Source organism: Pipistrellus hanaki, assembly GCF_964339955.1.
Source record: "Pipistrellus hanaki genome assembly, chromosome: 5".
Lineage (NCBI taxonomy): Eukaryota > Metazoa > Chordata > Mammalia > Chiroptera > Vespertilionidae > Pipistrellus > Pipistrellus hanaki.
This window is the reverse complement of record NC_140507.1, coordinates 4,159,518-4,174,831: the sequence shown is the minus strand read 5'-3', so window position 1 is coordinate 4,174,831 and position 15,314 is coordinate 4,159,518. Positions and strand designations below refer to the sequence as shown.

General features: G+C 58.4%; 1 protein-coding gene across 1 annotated transcript in view; it reads left to right on the top strand.

Annotated features, from left to right (window-relative positions):
• Positions 1-12,716: 12,716 nt before the first annotated feature.
• The window catches only part of ERGIC1 (endoplasmic reticulum-golgi intermediate compartment 1), a 74,254-nt gene continuing 71,656 nt past the window's right edge, over positions 12,717-15,314 (top strand). Inside the window, exon 1 of the mRNA XM_084886208.1 lies at positions 12,717-12,829. Within this exon, the coding sequence (XP_084742334.1) occupies positions 12,810-12,829 (20 nt within the window). The 5' untranslated portion in view covers positions 12,717-12,809. The remainder of the gene's footprint in view (positions 12,830-15,314) is intronic.

Genomic DNA, 15,314 nt, shown 5'->3' with positions numbered 1-15,314 from the left:
ATGAAGGTCACGCACAGTGTTTGGGGGATATATAGTAAAACTATTAAGAAACAAAGGGAATGACTCACACAAAACTCAAGGTCATGGCTACCTTGGGTGGTTGGGCAGGAAGGACAATGGGAGCTTCTAAGGTACTGGTGATGGTCTATTTTTTTAAGCGAGGTGATGGGTACATGGGTACATGGGTATTCCCACCATAATTCTTTAGATTATACATATGTGTCATATACACTTTTTGGTATATATGTCATGCAATTAAAAACAAAACAAAACACCTCTACGTAGAAAAAACGCTGGAAGCACTCTAAATGAGAGTGTCTCAGGAGGAGGGTTTTTTTATTTTCTATTTTTCTGTTTGTTTTTTTTTAAACAGATCCTTTTGTACTTTTATAGCAAACAAAGTATTGCATTATATTAAGAGGGGGGAAATTTTAGAGTAAAGTATTACATTATATAAGAGGGGGAATTTTCTTATAGTAAAGTATTACATTATATTAAGAGGGGGGGAAATGAAGAGAGATTTCCCTGAAATTTGTTCAGAAAAAGGAAGTGAGAGGAAAGGGTGAAAGCGCAGGGCACCCCCTCGTTCCAGGAAGAACAGAGATGACCCTGGGACTCTGAGCGGCTCCTGAAGAGAGAACCGGTCTTCACGGCGTCCCCGAGCGGGCGCAGTTCCTCCCAGAGCGAGCTCGGCCCTCTCCTCAGGAAACCCCTGCCAGGGCCAGAGTGGGCGGCGGGTTTGATTCTCTTTTGAGACGAGGGCTGTAGCCATGGCGATGAAGCCCGGGGCTCCACCAGCCCTCGGGCGGAATGGAGTCCAGCGGAAGACGGTGGCTCGCATCTCTTTCACTAGCTGCCAGGCCCAGCGGAGAGAGAAGGGAAAGAGGAGCGTCATGAGAGAACTGGTGGAGCCAGGAGCCGGTGAGAGTAATCAGGACCCACTGGTCACCCTGCATTCGGATGGTACAGATGCCATTTGGATGTGTTAGTGCAGGGATGTTGGGTCTCTCTTCCCAGGACCGTCACGCTGTCTGTCCAGGGCCTCTCCCGCCATCACGGCAATGCCCGCTCCCGGTGGGCGCAGTGGTTCACTCTCCGGAAGACGTATTTGTTGTGTTCACAACCATGGAAGCCGCCCACCGGTGTGTGCAGGTGTGTTTGGGGCCTGGAGTCACAGGGGAAGGAGACAGCAGCCTCGCCTCCAGGAGCTCACCCTCAAAAGAAGGAGGCAGACATAATGGCAAAGAAAACGGGATGAGAGACTGGATGGTGTGGCTCAGTGGTTGAGCCTCAATCCAGGGACCAAGACGTCACGGTTCCATTCCAGTCAGGGCACATTCGGGTGGGGGGCATGCAGGAGGCGGCCAATTGATGATGTTTCTCTCTCATTGAGTTTCTCTCTCTCTAAAAATCAATAAAAACTTACTTTATTTTTTATTTTTAAATATATTTTATTGATTTTTTTTACAGAGAGGAAAGGAGAGGGATAGCGAGCTAGAAACATCGATGAGAGAGAAACATTGTTCATCTGCCTCCTGCACTCTCCCTACTGGGGATGTGCCTGCAGCCAAGGTACATGCCCTTGACTGGAATCAAACCTGGGACCCTTCAGTCCGCAGGCTGACGCTCTATCCACTGAGCCAAACCGGTTACGGCAATAGAAACTTATTTTTTTTTAAAGCAAAAATAAAATGGGACGAGAAATGCCTTGGTAAGGATACAAGTACAAGGCATCGTGGGCCAGTGGAGAGACATCTAACCCAGCCTGTGGGTGACGGGAAGGACAACCAAGAGGGGGTGGCTCATGTGTCAAGTCCTAAAGGATGATTTGCCGTTACCAAGGCAACGAGTAAGGATGAGGAGCTGTCCTCCAGGCAGGAAGGAGGCGTGGGCAGGAAGGAAGACACGGAGGAGGAAAACGGTGGCACGAAGGCAGCCATAAGTAGCTTTTTCTTCGGAAGGGTGCTACTGTGATGATTGATGACAAGAAATGTTTATATCCGGTTGTCCTCCCACTTCTGGCACAGAGCTCCTAAAACCCTTGGAATTTTCTCAGCGACGAAAGCCATGTCTTTAACGACACCTGAGTTTATGAGAAGGAGGTGACTTTTGGAAGCGGGATGGTTGCCAGGGGAACCAATCAGGCGATGAGAGAGTTGGAAGTTAGTCCCGCCCTCACCTCCAGGCGGTGGAGAGGAGCTGGAGATTGCTGTCAATCAATCACCACTGGCCAATGACTGGGTCAATCAGGCCTACGTAATGAGGTCTCCCTAAAATTCCCCAAGGGCTGGGTTTGGGGAGCTTCCTGTTGATGAACCCGAGGAGAGGTGAGGAAAGCCGCTGCCCACACCTGTGAGCTGTCCTTCACCTGGTTCTTCGCCCTTTACCACAAGCTGGTAACCATAAAGTACATGTCTCTCCGAGCTCGGAGCTCGGTGAGCTGCTCTAGCAAACTGGTTCAACCCTCGGAGACGGTCCCGGGAATTTCCCATTTAGAGCTGGTCGCTCAGAAGCGCAAGTGACAACCTGGGTTTGAGAATGTGGAGGGTGGGGTGGGGGGTGAGGCTCTCGTAGTACTGAGCCCCTAACCTGTGGATCTGATGCTCTCTCCAGGTAGTAAGTGTCAGAACTGAGTTAATTGCTTGGAAAACACACACTGGATGGAGCTTTGTCCACGATGCAGGGCCTGGCCAGAGGAGGCTGGAGAAGTGACAAGGAGCCCTGTCTGAAAGACCTTTATATAACTAGAGGCCCAGTGCATGAAATTCAGCCCAGCCTGCACCCTCTCCAATCTGGGACCCCTTGAAGGATATCCGAATGCCTGTTTAGGCCTGATCCCAGTACTCACAATCCAGGACTGTTGGCTTCCAACGGCTTGCCTGCCTGCCTTCCTGATTTCCCCTAACCACTTCTGCCTGCCAGCCTGATCACCCCCTAACCACTCCCCTGCCAGCCTGATTGATGCCTAGCTGCTCCCCTGACAGTCTGTTTGCCCCTAACTGCCCTCCCTTGCAGGCCTGGTCCCTCCCAAAGGCCTTCCCCTGCTGGCCTGATTGGTCTTCTGGCGGACCCTCCACTCTCTGGGAAGTGCCCACTCTCCTCCTCCCTCCCGGCCTGCGGGCGCCTGGCAAGAAAGATGGAGGGATGCCTGCCTCCCTTGCTCTCCCTGCCTTCCCCAGGAGAGGCTGGCTCCCCTGCCCGGCCCACCAGATGCTGGTTCTCACGAGAGAACCTTCAGCCGTGGCCGCCTGTGCTGGACGTGTGGGGGCAGGAGAGTTCCGTCTCCATTGTGGACCCGGTCCCAGTCTGAATGTCTTTTTAATGCTACATTTTATTTTATTTATTTTTATTTTTTAAAATATTTTTATTGATTTCAGAGAGGAAGAGAGAGGGAGAGAGACAGAAACTTCAACGATGAGAGAGAATCATTGATGGGCTGCCTCCCGCACGCCCCCCACTGGGGATCAAGCCTGCAACCCCAGGCATGTGCCCTTGGCCGGAATCGATCCCGGGACCCCTCAGTCCGCAGGCCGATGCTCTATCCACTGAGCCAAACCGGCCAGGACTAATGTTACATTTTAAGTTAAATAATTACTATGGCTTTCATGAAAAAGTTAGTTCATGGAAACAAGAAACTATGTTTCCCAGGAGCTAATCCTGTTTTAATGACTGACTTAGGCCGGGTGAGAGCTCTTGCTGAACGGGTGACCTGGGGGAGGGGCGGGGCAGAGAGAGCGCTGGTCTGGTGGTGACTAAACACAAGACTGGGCGGCCGCTCTGGAGGGGAGGACACCGCTGATGTCTGTCCATATCACCGAAAAGCTTCCTGGATTCTCAGTCACACAGGAAGCCGGGTCGAGGGGCTGCTGAAAATGCAGTTGTTTTGTCACGAAGGAAAACAAAAACAAAAACAGGGTGGAATGAACTCACAGAGCGAGGGTGGGCTGTGCTGACAGACTCACTCTACCAACATGACCCTCGGGCCAGAGGGCGTGGGATGTGAGGTCCGGCTGGAACTGGATCCAAAGCAGGGGGGGTCTCCCATAGGACCACGGAATGAACGCCTGGCCCTTCAACTACCCCGTGAACTGCAGACAGAAAACTGAGGCTGCCGTGTGGGGAGGGCACATCCCCAAGGCGACACAGACAGAATTCGACTGAGCATGGCTTAGGATCCCAAGCCCTGACCCCAGAGCTCTCTCTCTGATACTCTTGACCTCACTTCTTGGGCATTTCTTGGGGTTACAGTGAGCCAGGATTTCATTGGCCTTTCTCCACCTGCAGGCACCTAGGGCCACATGGATTTACCAGAGTTACCTAGAACATATTGTTAGTAGGCTTGTCTATACTTACTAGAGGCTTGATGCACTACGATTCCTGCAAGAATGGGCCTTCCTTCCCTGGCTGCGGCACTGCCTTTGCTCTGGCCAGAACCACCTTTTTGCTTCAGCCTGGAGCTACCTTTCTACCTTCCCATGCTGCCCAGAGGCCCGAAGCAGCTGGATTGGTGTAGAACGCCTGTGTCATTGCCATGGCAATGATGTAAGCATCTCACCCCACCCCTGGCCGCTGGGCACTTGTGTATGCAAATTAACCCACCATCTTTGTTGGGTTAATTTGCATACTCACTACTGATTGGCTGGTGGGCATCATGAAGGTATAGTCGACTTGCATCTTACTCTTTTATTAATGTAGATCATTATTTAGGGGGTGCTAAGTACTTGATGGGAAGGGAGTTGCTGTCTTGTTCACTGGTGTATCATCAACTTGCGAATGAATGAATGAATGAGTGAGTGAATGGCCTCTCATTCCTGCCGATGACCAATTTCCAGAGGAAGAGATTGTGGCTCAGGGAAGTGAAGGGACTTACTTTGGTGACACGGGAGTCACACCCAGTGCCACCCAGGTCTCCCTTTTCTGTTTCCTCCTAGGAGTCAAGGTGGGTGTGACACCCAGCCTGTCCCAGCTGATTCTGAGGAAGCCCAGCACAGTCATCACAGGAGGACAGGCCCACCTGCCCCTGGGTGTCAGTGCTGTCACCCCTCGGCGACACCCAGGCACCGTGACACAGGCTCAGGCCGGAGCCCCAGGAAGGCCTGCCCCCGCGCCCAGGTCCAGCCCGGGAGCAGGAGGGGAGGGAGCCAGGTCCAGCCCGGGAGCAGGAGGGGAGGGAGCCAGGTCCAGCCCAGGAGGAGGAGGGGAGGGAGCCAGGTCCAGCCCGGGAGCAGGAGGGGAGGGAGCCAGGTCCAGCCCGGGAGCAGGAGGGGAGGGAGCCAGGTCCAGCCGGGAGGAGGAGGGGAGGGAGCCAGGTCCAGCCCGGGAGCCCGAGGGGAGGGAGCCAGGTCCAGCCCGGGAGCAGGAGGGGAGGGAGCCAGGTCCAGCCGGGAGGAGGAGGGGAGGGAGCCAGGTCCAGCCCGGGAGCAGGAGGGGAGGGAGCCAGGTCCAGCCGGGAGCCGGAGGGGAGGGAGCCAGGTCCAGCCCGGGAGGAGGAGGGGAGGGAGCCAGGTCCAGCCCGGGAGCAGGAGGGGAGGGAGCCAGGTCCAGCCGGGAGCAGGAGGGGAGGGAGCCAGGTCCAGCCCGGGAGGAGGAGGGGAGGGAGCCAGGTCCAGCCCGGGAGGAGGAGGGGAGGGAGCCAGGTCCAGCCCGGGAGCCGGAGGGGAGGGAGCCAGGTCCAGCCGGGAGCAGGAGGGGAGGGAGCCAGGTCCAGCCTGGGAGCAGGAGGGGAGGGAGCCAGGTCCAGCCCGGGAGCAGGAGGGGAAGGAGCCAGGTCCAGCCCGGGAGCAGGAGGGGAGGGAGCCAGGTCCAGCTGGGAGCCGGAGGGGAGGGAGCCAGGTCCAGCCGGGAGCAGGAGGGGAGGGAGCCAGGTCCAGCCCGGGAGCCGGAGGGGAGGGAGCCAGGTCCAGCCCGGGAGCAGGAGGGGAGGGAGCCAGGTCCAGCCCGGGAGCCGGAGGGGAGGGAGCCAGGTCCAGCCCGGGAGCCGGAGGGGAGGGAGCCAGGTCCAGCCCGGGAGCAGGAGGGGAGGGAGCCAGGTCCAGCCCGGGAGCCGGAGGGGAGGGAGCCAGGTCCAGCCCGGGAGCAGGAGGGGAGGGAGCCAGGTCCAGCCCGGGAGCCGGAGAGGAGGGAGCCAGGTCCAGCCGGGAGCAGGAGGGGAGGGAGGAGCCGGTGGGGAAGGGGCTGCTGCAGGGCCCGCTCAGGAGGAACCGGGTGCAGGCCCTGCCCTGCCCCAAGCCGCACCACAGACACGGGAGGGACGGTCCGGGGAACTCCGGGTCGGAGAGAAGGTGAGCGGGAGGCACTGAGTCACCCAGCCTGGGACGCTGGCTGCTGGAGGCCGCAGCCCACACTGTCTGGGTGAGAGACCGCACCCTCAGGAGCTTCACGGCTCTCAGGAGGCGTGGCTAAGCGGCCAGACCCTCCGCAGGTGCGCCAGCGGAGACATGGCCGCCTCTCCGTGGGGGCCACATGCTGCTGCTTTGGCGTTAACCTGCCCTGGCGTTCCCCCGGACTGGGAGGGGCGGACAGACTGCCATTTAATTGAGCCGATACTATGTGCCCCATTCCACGCTGAGCTCTGGAGGTACATCAAGTCACTTCGTATGACATAGCATTAGAATCCCAGCTTAGCGGTAAGCGAACAAGGCACAGAGTGGCTCAGTAGCTTGGCCAGGGTCACACTTCCGGGAGAACGGAGGAGCCAGGATGGAAACGCATCTCCACGTGTTCACCGACCTGGCAGCTCTCCGAACCCCGTCCCTCTGAGTTTTTATGGGTTTGAAGTTTGGGGTAGTTGATAACTGAGGCACCCGCCTAACGTTTCTTACATACCGTTATATTGGCTGGGCTGCAAAAATACTTGTTGTGGGCCATATGCGGCCCGCTAGCTGCGAGTTTGACATGCTTGCTCCAGGGGCTGCTGTTCAGCCTGGGCCTGGCCAATCAGCTGGTCCCATTTCCTGGAGGCTACCATTCAGGGCTGTGACCCAAGCCAGGCCCCTGAGGGCCATCCCAGGAGCCTTTGCTGGAGGTATCAGGAAACAGTTGTCTTTAGCAGCTTGCAGCTATAGGCAGACATTTTGAGCCTGCCTGAAGAGGCAGCCAGAAGGAAGAGGAGCCTCTGATGGGGAGAGAGATCCCACACACGGCTGTGGGCTGCCTGGTTCAACTGTGCCTGCAGTCCGAGTCTACCTCCGGGCTTCTCTCTTCTTCTGCCTGAGACAGTGTGTGCCGATTTGAGATGCTTTCTGCCACCTTCAACTGAGAGAGTTCAGACTGAGTTACCCCATGGGTAGAAAGACTGAGTTACCCCATGGGTAGAATTAGGGACCGTCCCCTCCCCCCACGGCCTACAGGTGCACAAGGAATTGGGGCCCTGCCCCTGTTTTTCAATGGCATCACACTTCTGCTCACCACCTTTTTGCTTCTTGCAAACAGAATTGTCATGTTTATTTCTATATCCAGAGGACCTGTCATAAAGAGGTATTCGGTGAATAACTGAATAAATGAAGGAATGAATGAATGAATGTATGTCTTCTGGCTGGTCATGAGACTATATATATATATATATATATATATATATATGTATGTATATTGATTTCAGAGAGGAAGGGAGAGGCAGAGAGAGATAGAAACATCAATGATGAGAGAGAATCATTACCCCCTATTGGGGATCGAACCCACAATCCAGGCATGTGCCCTTGGCCAGAATCAAACCCAGGACCCTTCAGTCCGCAGGCCGACGCTCTACCCACTGAGCCACACCGGCTCGGGCTGGTCATGAGACTTCATTAGAACAAGAAAAGAGACTTGTTTGGTCAGAGGCCCAGCTTTTACGAGGCTCAAGTTACCCTCAAGACCTCTCTGAACGAACAAAGAATTATTATTTCTTAATCTCTCTCTTTATCCAGACCACAGTGCAAGCAGCCACACCCATGGAACACAAACCCGTTTCGCATTACAGAAAAACAAATCTGACCCGGCCATTCCCCTGCTGAAGAACTTCCCGTGACGCGTTTGCAGGAGGGGGTGAAGGGGCGTGAGCATATGGACCCAGGGAACCTTCTACCCGAAAGAACATCCCATTGTTCACTGACTTGACTGTTTACTGGTTGATTCGGCGACATTTCCTTAGCACCTACTACGCGCTGGGCACTCCACCTCATCTTCTCAGCAAGCTTGGAGGACCACGTGTTTGTTTCTGCCAGGCTGCGGTCACCTCGAGGCGGGACTGGGCCTGACGGGGCCGTTTCTAAGCTCATTCACAGTTGTCTGTGTGAAGAGCCTCTGGCAAGCCGGCCACATGGGCCTCTCGGGAAGGAGGGCCGCTGGCTTGCCCAGGACCACTGATCTGAGCGATAGAAAGAGTGTCCGAGACAGAAGCCACGTCTTGTCACACATCGTCTTAGCAGTGACATGCCATCACTTCCGCCGTCTTCTGTTTGTTAGAAGTGAGTCAACACGCCCAGCCTACACTCCGAGGCAGGGGATTGCAGAGGGTGTGGATGCCAAGAGGCAGACTCATTGGGGCGGCGATGTTGGAGGTGACCTGCAACAGGTGTCTTGTCCTTCCTCTCATCCTCAGACACCAGCTAGCTCAGCAGTGTGTCCCGGCCGCCCAGCTGGTTCTCCACTTCACCAGCCCGGCTGGGAGACAGGCTGTATAGACTAGCTCCCGCCCTGAAACTGAGCACCACAATTCAGCGGCTTCAGATCGACGTGCGTTATCTCTCATCGTTTATGAGCCTTGGGAACTCAGAGGCAGCTCAGCTGGGGCCCTTCTGTAAGGGTGCTTGAGGTTGGTTTTTTTTTTTTTAATATATGTTCAGAGAGGAAGGGAGAGGGAGAGAGAGAAACATCCATGATGAGAGAGAATCATGGATCGGCTGCCTCCTGCACGTACCACACGGGGAATAATCAAGCTTGCAACCCAGGCATGCCCTGACCGGGAATCCAACAGTAACCTTCTGGTTCATAGGTCGACGCTCGACCACTGAGCCACACTGGCCGGGCGCTGGAGTTCACGATGCAGAAGGAGGCTTCTTCCAGAGCAAGCGAGTCGGCAGGTGTGAGCAGAAGCCTCAATGCCCTCTGCGAGCGGCCCTCGGGGGTCCGGCACTGTCCGTTCTACAATGACCCGTCGGCTCCCCGGGCCAGCCCTCGTCACTGTGGGACATGAGAACCTCAGGAAGATGAGAACCGCACGGGGACATGAGAACCGCAGGAAGATGAGAACCGCATGGGGACATGAGAACTCAGGAAGCTGGCCAACACAGGGAGCCGCCGCTGTGATGCAGCCCCTCCCCAGCCAAAGAGATCCAGAACTTTCCATGTACTCCTTCGCTCTGTCTCCCACCGTCTTTGGGAGGAGGGGCCGTTGGGACTGGCTGAGTGCAGTCCCTACCGAGATCCTCAGGATGTGCCCCCCTCCCCGCCCTCTGCTCTACGGGAAGGCCTGCCTCCCTGGGTGCCTCCAGTCAGCCTCCCTCACCCAGCCTCACACCCCTCCACAGGCAGCCTCTCCTTGGGTGCAGGAGACGGCTGGACAGACAGACACCCATCCACCCTGCAGAGCTTCCAGCCGAGATGGAGGGGGAGGCATTAGCCAATGGCAACAGCCTACCCACACACGGGGACAAGTTCTCCCGAGGAGAACTGGAGGGTGCCAGGCGAGCATATAATGGCGCCGCGGACCTATACGGCTCACAGTATTTGAGCCGCGGCTGGGCAGGCGCTCTGGCACCTGGTTCAAGTGTAAGAGCCTCAAGCCACAGAGGAACAGTAGCTGGCCGAAACCGGTTTGGCTCAGTGGATAGAGCGTCGACTAGCGGACTGAAGGGTTCCAGGTTCCATTCCGGTCAGGGGCACGTGCCTTGGCTGCGGGCACATCCCCAGTGGAGGGGGTGCAGGAGGCAGCTGATCGATGTTTCTCTCTCATCAGTGTTTCTAACTCTCTATCCTTCTCTCTTCCTCTCTGTGAAAAATCAATTTTATATATATATATATATATATATATATATATATATATATATATAATAACAGTAGCTGAAGCAGGATGGGTGTTTACCTCTCTCTTGCTGAGAGTCTGGGTAGGTGTTGGAGGACAGGAACTGTGCCACTCCGTGGCAGGGACCCAGTCTCTTCTATCTTATAGCTGCTCTGCTCGCTGTGGCCTTCACCACAGGGTCCAGGATGGTGGCATCCGTATTTTGGGCGTCTGGATGGAGAAAGGGACACAGAGAGTGATATACACAACTACCCCAGAGGCTGCCACAAGCCACTTCCCCTGGCCTATCAATGGCCAGAACTTGGTCACATGGCCACCCTTAGCTGCAAGGGAAGCTGGGAAATGAAACTTTCATTTTGAGCATTCATTTCCCCGGCCAAAAATTGGGAGCTCCATCATCACCCCAAAATAGCAACTACAGTCAACCGTAGCTTTCATTTTGCATTCTGCCAGGCACGGACCCAAGCCCTCGACACTAACACATATCCTCCTCACAACAGCTCTATGGCAACGGTACTAGCATTGCTCCCATTTTCCAGATGAGAAGACTGAGGGAAAGAGGTAAAATGCGTTAGTGGACACGCTGGACCGTGCACCCACGTCATTTGGCTCCAGTCTGGGCTCTGCTCACGCGATGAAGAAAGGGAGAGTGGCTGGTGGGAGGCAGGGCGTCCTCTGTCCATACGGCTGAGTGGAAGAAGGAAGGAATGCGCTCCAGGTAAAAGGACCAGGAAATGCAAAAGCTCCCCCTGCACCCCACCCCCAGGAGCCAGGCCGGTCAGCACAATGCCTCTCAGACTTCAATGTGCCAAGGGATCTCTGGGAGGGAACGTGAAATGCACACTCGATCCCATAGGCCTGAGCTGGGGCCAGGAACCCGCCCCAGGATGCCCCAGCAGCTGGCACGGGGGCCACATTTTGAGGAGGGAGACTGTGGTCAAAGGCCCACCCCGCATGGCTCCCTCCTGCGCAGCCCCAACCGACAGTCCTGCTCCAGGCCCTTCACCCTTCCGGCGGCCCTCGGTGTCCCGTTCAGTCTGAGATTTCCTTCTCTCTCCCAAGAATACCAGCCCTCTGAATGAATGAATGAATGAATGAATGAGTGAAGGAATGAATGAGAATGCCAGAGGTCAGAAGGTAGGCCAAGTGTATGCTCCAGAGGGGAGAGTTTGGTTTTCGCCCCACCCTACCCCAGCCCCTCCGCACCCCACCCCTACCCCAGCCACTCCACACCCATCCCCTGCACCAGCTCCTCTGCACTCACCCCCTGCTGACACTGCATGCGGAACCCTCCCAGGGGAAGAAGTACCACCATTTCCCTCTATTTATAGACAAAGAAACCGCCCGCAGGCCCTGCTTTTAGACCTGAGCCTCCACCTCCCTCCCCCCTGGGATTTTCAAGTTCCCTGTCACCTTGTCCTTGGCCCTTGGCGGTGGGGCCAACAATAGAAACGGGGGGGGGGGGGGGGGGAGGTAGGGGGGGCGGGTAGGGGGGGTTCAGAATGAGTTTCCTCCACACGGGTCTTGTGTCACCTCAACCATCACCTACTCCAGTCCGGGGAGATGCTGACTACCTGTGGGTTTCACAGAAGGAAATGAGGCTCAGAGAGGCCTTCTGGGCCCAGGTACAGACCAGGCCGCCGTCTGCCTCCCAGGCAGCCGGCACGTCCGGAGTGCAGCTGGAGTGAACGCGGAGCCGCCACTGGGCCGGCTCAGCGGCTGCAGGCCCCAGCCCCTCCTCGGTGCCCGCACCGAACGAAGCCCGTCGCCACCCAACGTTCTCATTGAATCCCCAGGAGAAGGCCCTCCGGTGGGAGCCCACCTCCCCCGGGCAGACTGCGGGAAGGAAGGGGTGAGGCTCAGCGAGCCAAGTGCCTGCCCAAGAGAGGCACAGTGGGGAGCTGCCTCTTTGTAAAAGGTGCCCTTTGCACACCCGGGCCGCCCGGCCGCCCTGCTCAGAGCTGGACGCTGTGGGCGGCCAAACCTGGGCCAGGCCGTGGAGCCGCACGCAGGGAGTCTGTCTGACAAACCCAAAGGCAGGAGCTCAGCTACAGCGGAAGGCAGGGGAGGGGGGGTGCTGTAAGAGGTCAACCCAAGGACTTGTGTGCATGCATATAAGCATAACCAATGGATACAGACTGGGGGGTGGAGGGAGGGCATGTCCTGGGGGTAGGGGCGGCCGGGGGGAGGTCAATGCGGGGGGGTGGGGTGGGGGGAAGGAGACATATGTACTACTATTTGTAAATGTTTCAAACAATAAAAAAAAAAAGTATAGCAGAAACTGGTTTGGCTCAGTGGATAGAGTGTCCACCTGCAGACTGAAAGGTCCCGGGTTCGATTCCGCTCAAGGGCATGTACCTTGGTTGCGGGCACATCCCCAGTAGGAGGTGTGCAGGAGGCAGCTGATCGATGACTCTCTCTCATGGTTGTTTCTGACTCTCTGTCCCTCTCCCTTCTTCTCTGTAAAAAATAAATAAAATATATATTTTAAAAAATATAAAAAATAAAGAAGCTCAGAGAGGCAGCCAGGAGCCGCACAGGGAAAGGGAGCGGGGAGGAAAGCACCGTGGGGGGGGGGGTTTGCAAAGGAAGAAGGCCTCTTTGGGGGCTCCCTCCCCTTCCCAGAGCCTTCACCCCAAAAGGCCCGCCTCCCCCCCTCCCCTTCCCGGCCCGCGGCGTCCAATGGGCCGCGCGGAGCGTCACTTCCCGCGGCGGCGGCGGGGGGCGGGGCGGCGGCGGCGGCGGCAGCGGGAGGGACCCACGCGGCGCCGGGCCCGCTGGCCTCAGCTCCCACCGCGGCGGCGGCACGATGCCCTTTGACTTCAGGAGGTGAGTGCGGGAGGCCCCGGCCCCGGGAGCCCCCTCTGGGGCGCAGGGCGCGCCCCGATCCCTCCTCCTGGAGCCCCGTGCATGCCTCCGCAGGCCCTCGGACCCGGGGCCGGGCCGCCCGCCGCACACAAAGCCCGCCCGGGCCCCGGAGGGCCCCCGCGTGCAGCCCCCCCGCCTCTGTGGGCAACGCCACCCACCGCGGGCCGCCCCCTCCTGTCCTCCCCGGAGCCCGCGCCCCGGCTGCCCGCTGCCTGGCCTGTGCTCACTCTGCACAAATATGCATCCTCCTCCCCCATCTGGGACGCAGATCTGCCCCCCGCCCCCCTCCCGTGGGGAGCACGCAGCCTGCCCCTTCCTCCCTCCCTCCCAGAGCCTCCTGCGTGGACCCCACCCCGGCGGGCAGGTGCGTCCTGGCACCTTGAAGGAGCCCCCAGGAACCCTCAGGGTCTGCAGCGTATCCCGCCAGCCGGGCAGCTGGGGGGTGTAGGTTACCCCAGGCTCAGGCTGTCCCTGCTGGGCCCAGCAGGAGACCTGACCCCCAGCCAGCCCTGGCCCCGGGCGCTGGGTCCGGGGGCGCCATGTCGAGGGGCAGAGGCCCCGGCGCCTGGGGCAGTGCTGTGCAGAGGCCCCGCGCCTGTGGCCTTGGCTTCCTCCCGTCCTCACAATGGACCCTTTGTGGGTCCGGCGCCGCATGGTCCACGCTGTGCAGGGCTCGGCCTCCGGAAAGCCTGCCTGGGAAGGGGTCTCTGCCAGACGTCCCGGTGGGCCCCGGAGCCCCGGGGGAGGCCCAGGCCCGGGGCAGCCACACCGTGGGTGTCAGGCCGGGAGCACAAAGGGCTGGTGTGTGCCGAGCCGAGCTGAGCTAGAGGCCTGGCTCTGCCGGCTCCGCCGAGCACCTGGGCGCGTTCTGGAGGTCGGGGAGCAGGCTCGGGGTGCAGACCTCCCCCGGCGGCTCCGCTGGATGGCCCGGGCAAGTGTCAGCATCTGTCACCACCTGCGGTTTGGGGCCGAGCACACAGTCCCGCCTGTGAGGGCCGAGGCCTGAGAAGCTCTTACTCAGAGCCTGTACGGTTTCCAGCCCACAAGTGGGGGTTGAGCCCATTTTCTGTCCACAAAAGAGGGGTTCCGTTGCCCACCTCCCCAGGAGGGAGCCCTCCCTCCCGGACAGCCCCATCCCTCCCTCCAGGTGTGAACGAGGCCAGGGCTAAGAGACAGCCCTCTCTGGAAGACAGACCCTGGCGGTGACCCCATGGCCGGTGGCACCGTGGGGGCTCGGCCTGGAGAGGTGGTTGGCCCTGGACCTCTCGCACTGGCTGACGTGGTACCCAGCCTGTCCTGGGCACCGATGCCATCTTGCAAGCATCTGCCAGCCGCCTGGCCTTCCCTGCAGCCCCGAGGCTGGCACTAGGGTCTCAGACAAAGGCTGGCGGACACAGGGCCGTTGGAACAAGGAAAACCTCGCTGATGGAACCAGGGTCACCCTCGTGCTGACACTGAACCGGGCTGTGAGATCTGGAATTGGCACGTGGGTTCCTGGCACCACGGAGCCCCCCCTTACCCAGGCTGATCCTTCCTGCCTCTCCTCCGTCCCCCTGTGACTCCGAGATGTTTGACCTTGGCAGAATCACTGCGATAGATCATCGAATCCCTTCTCGCTGTGCCTACTCGCCCATCCGCAGATGGGAAAGTTGCGGTTCCAGGGCTGAGGGTCTTGCTCTGCCCCTCAGGGTGCCAGACTGAGAGGTGGGGTCCCAGGCCGCACACGGCTCCCGACCTGGCTGGCCCTTGAGGTGCACTGTTCGGGGCCAAGGGCAGGGGTCCCAGCTGAATGCAGAGCTGCAGTTGATTCCTTGAGGCCGTGGGCTCACCACCCAACGGGGAAAGTGGACTCCACACTTGACATTCCCGCCTCACAGGTCTGTGCGCAACCGCTGAGCTGTCTGGGCCCAGGAACCCGCAGGTTTTAAGGTCCGTTACCTCCAGGGCTCGGTTCTGAAGGTCCCAGCATCCCAGACACTTCCTCCTCTTCGTGTTGATTCATCCCCTGTGTACCGTGCTCAGCCCTCTGCCCCAGGCCCGCGTGCGGGGCCTGGAGACACCTGGCCCTGCCTCTCCGCACGGGAGGGGAGAGGGGAGGTGGGCGTGGGACATTCACCCGGGAGTGGGGGTGTGTATGGGGCGGGCATTGCTGTCCAGGCGCTTGACACCTGTTCCTTTGTCATCTGCGAGAGGGACTTGTAATCTCACTCTGAATCCGAGAGAGGAGAGACCATTTGCCCAGGGCGAGCTGGCGGGGCTGGGATGTGAACTCGGACGGTTAGCCCCGAAGCCTTAGTTCTGGGAGAGGAGGGAGGGTGTGAGGGTCCCTGTCACATCTTTTAAGAGCCGTGGGGAGGGGAGAGGGGCTCCCTCTGATGGGATCTCACCCCCACATCGCGGCTTCCTGCTCCGTGTGACCAGGCGGAGTCACCCCCCTCTACCTCTG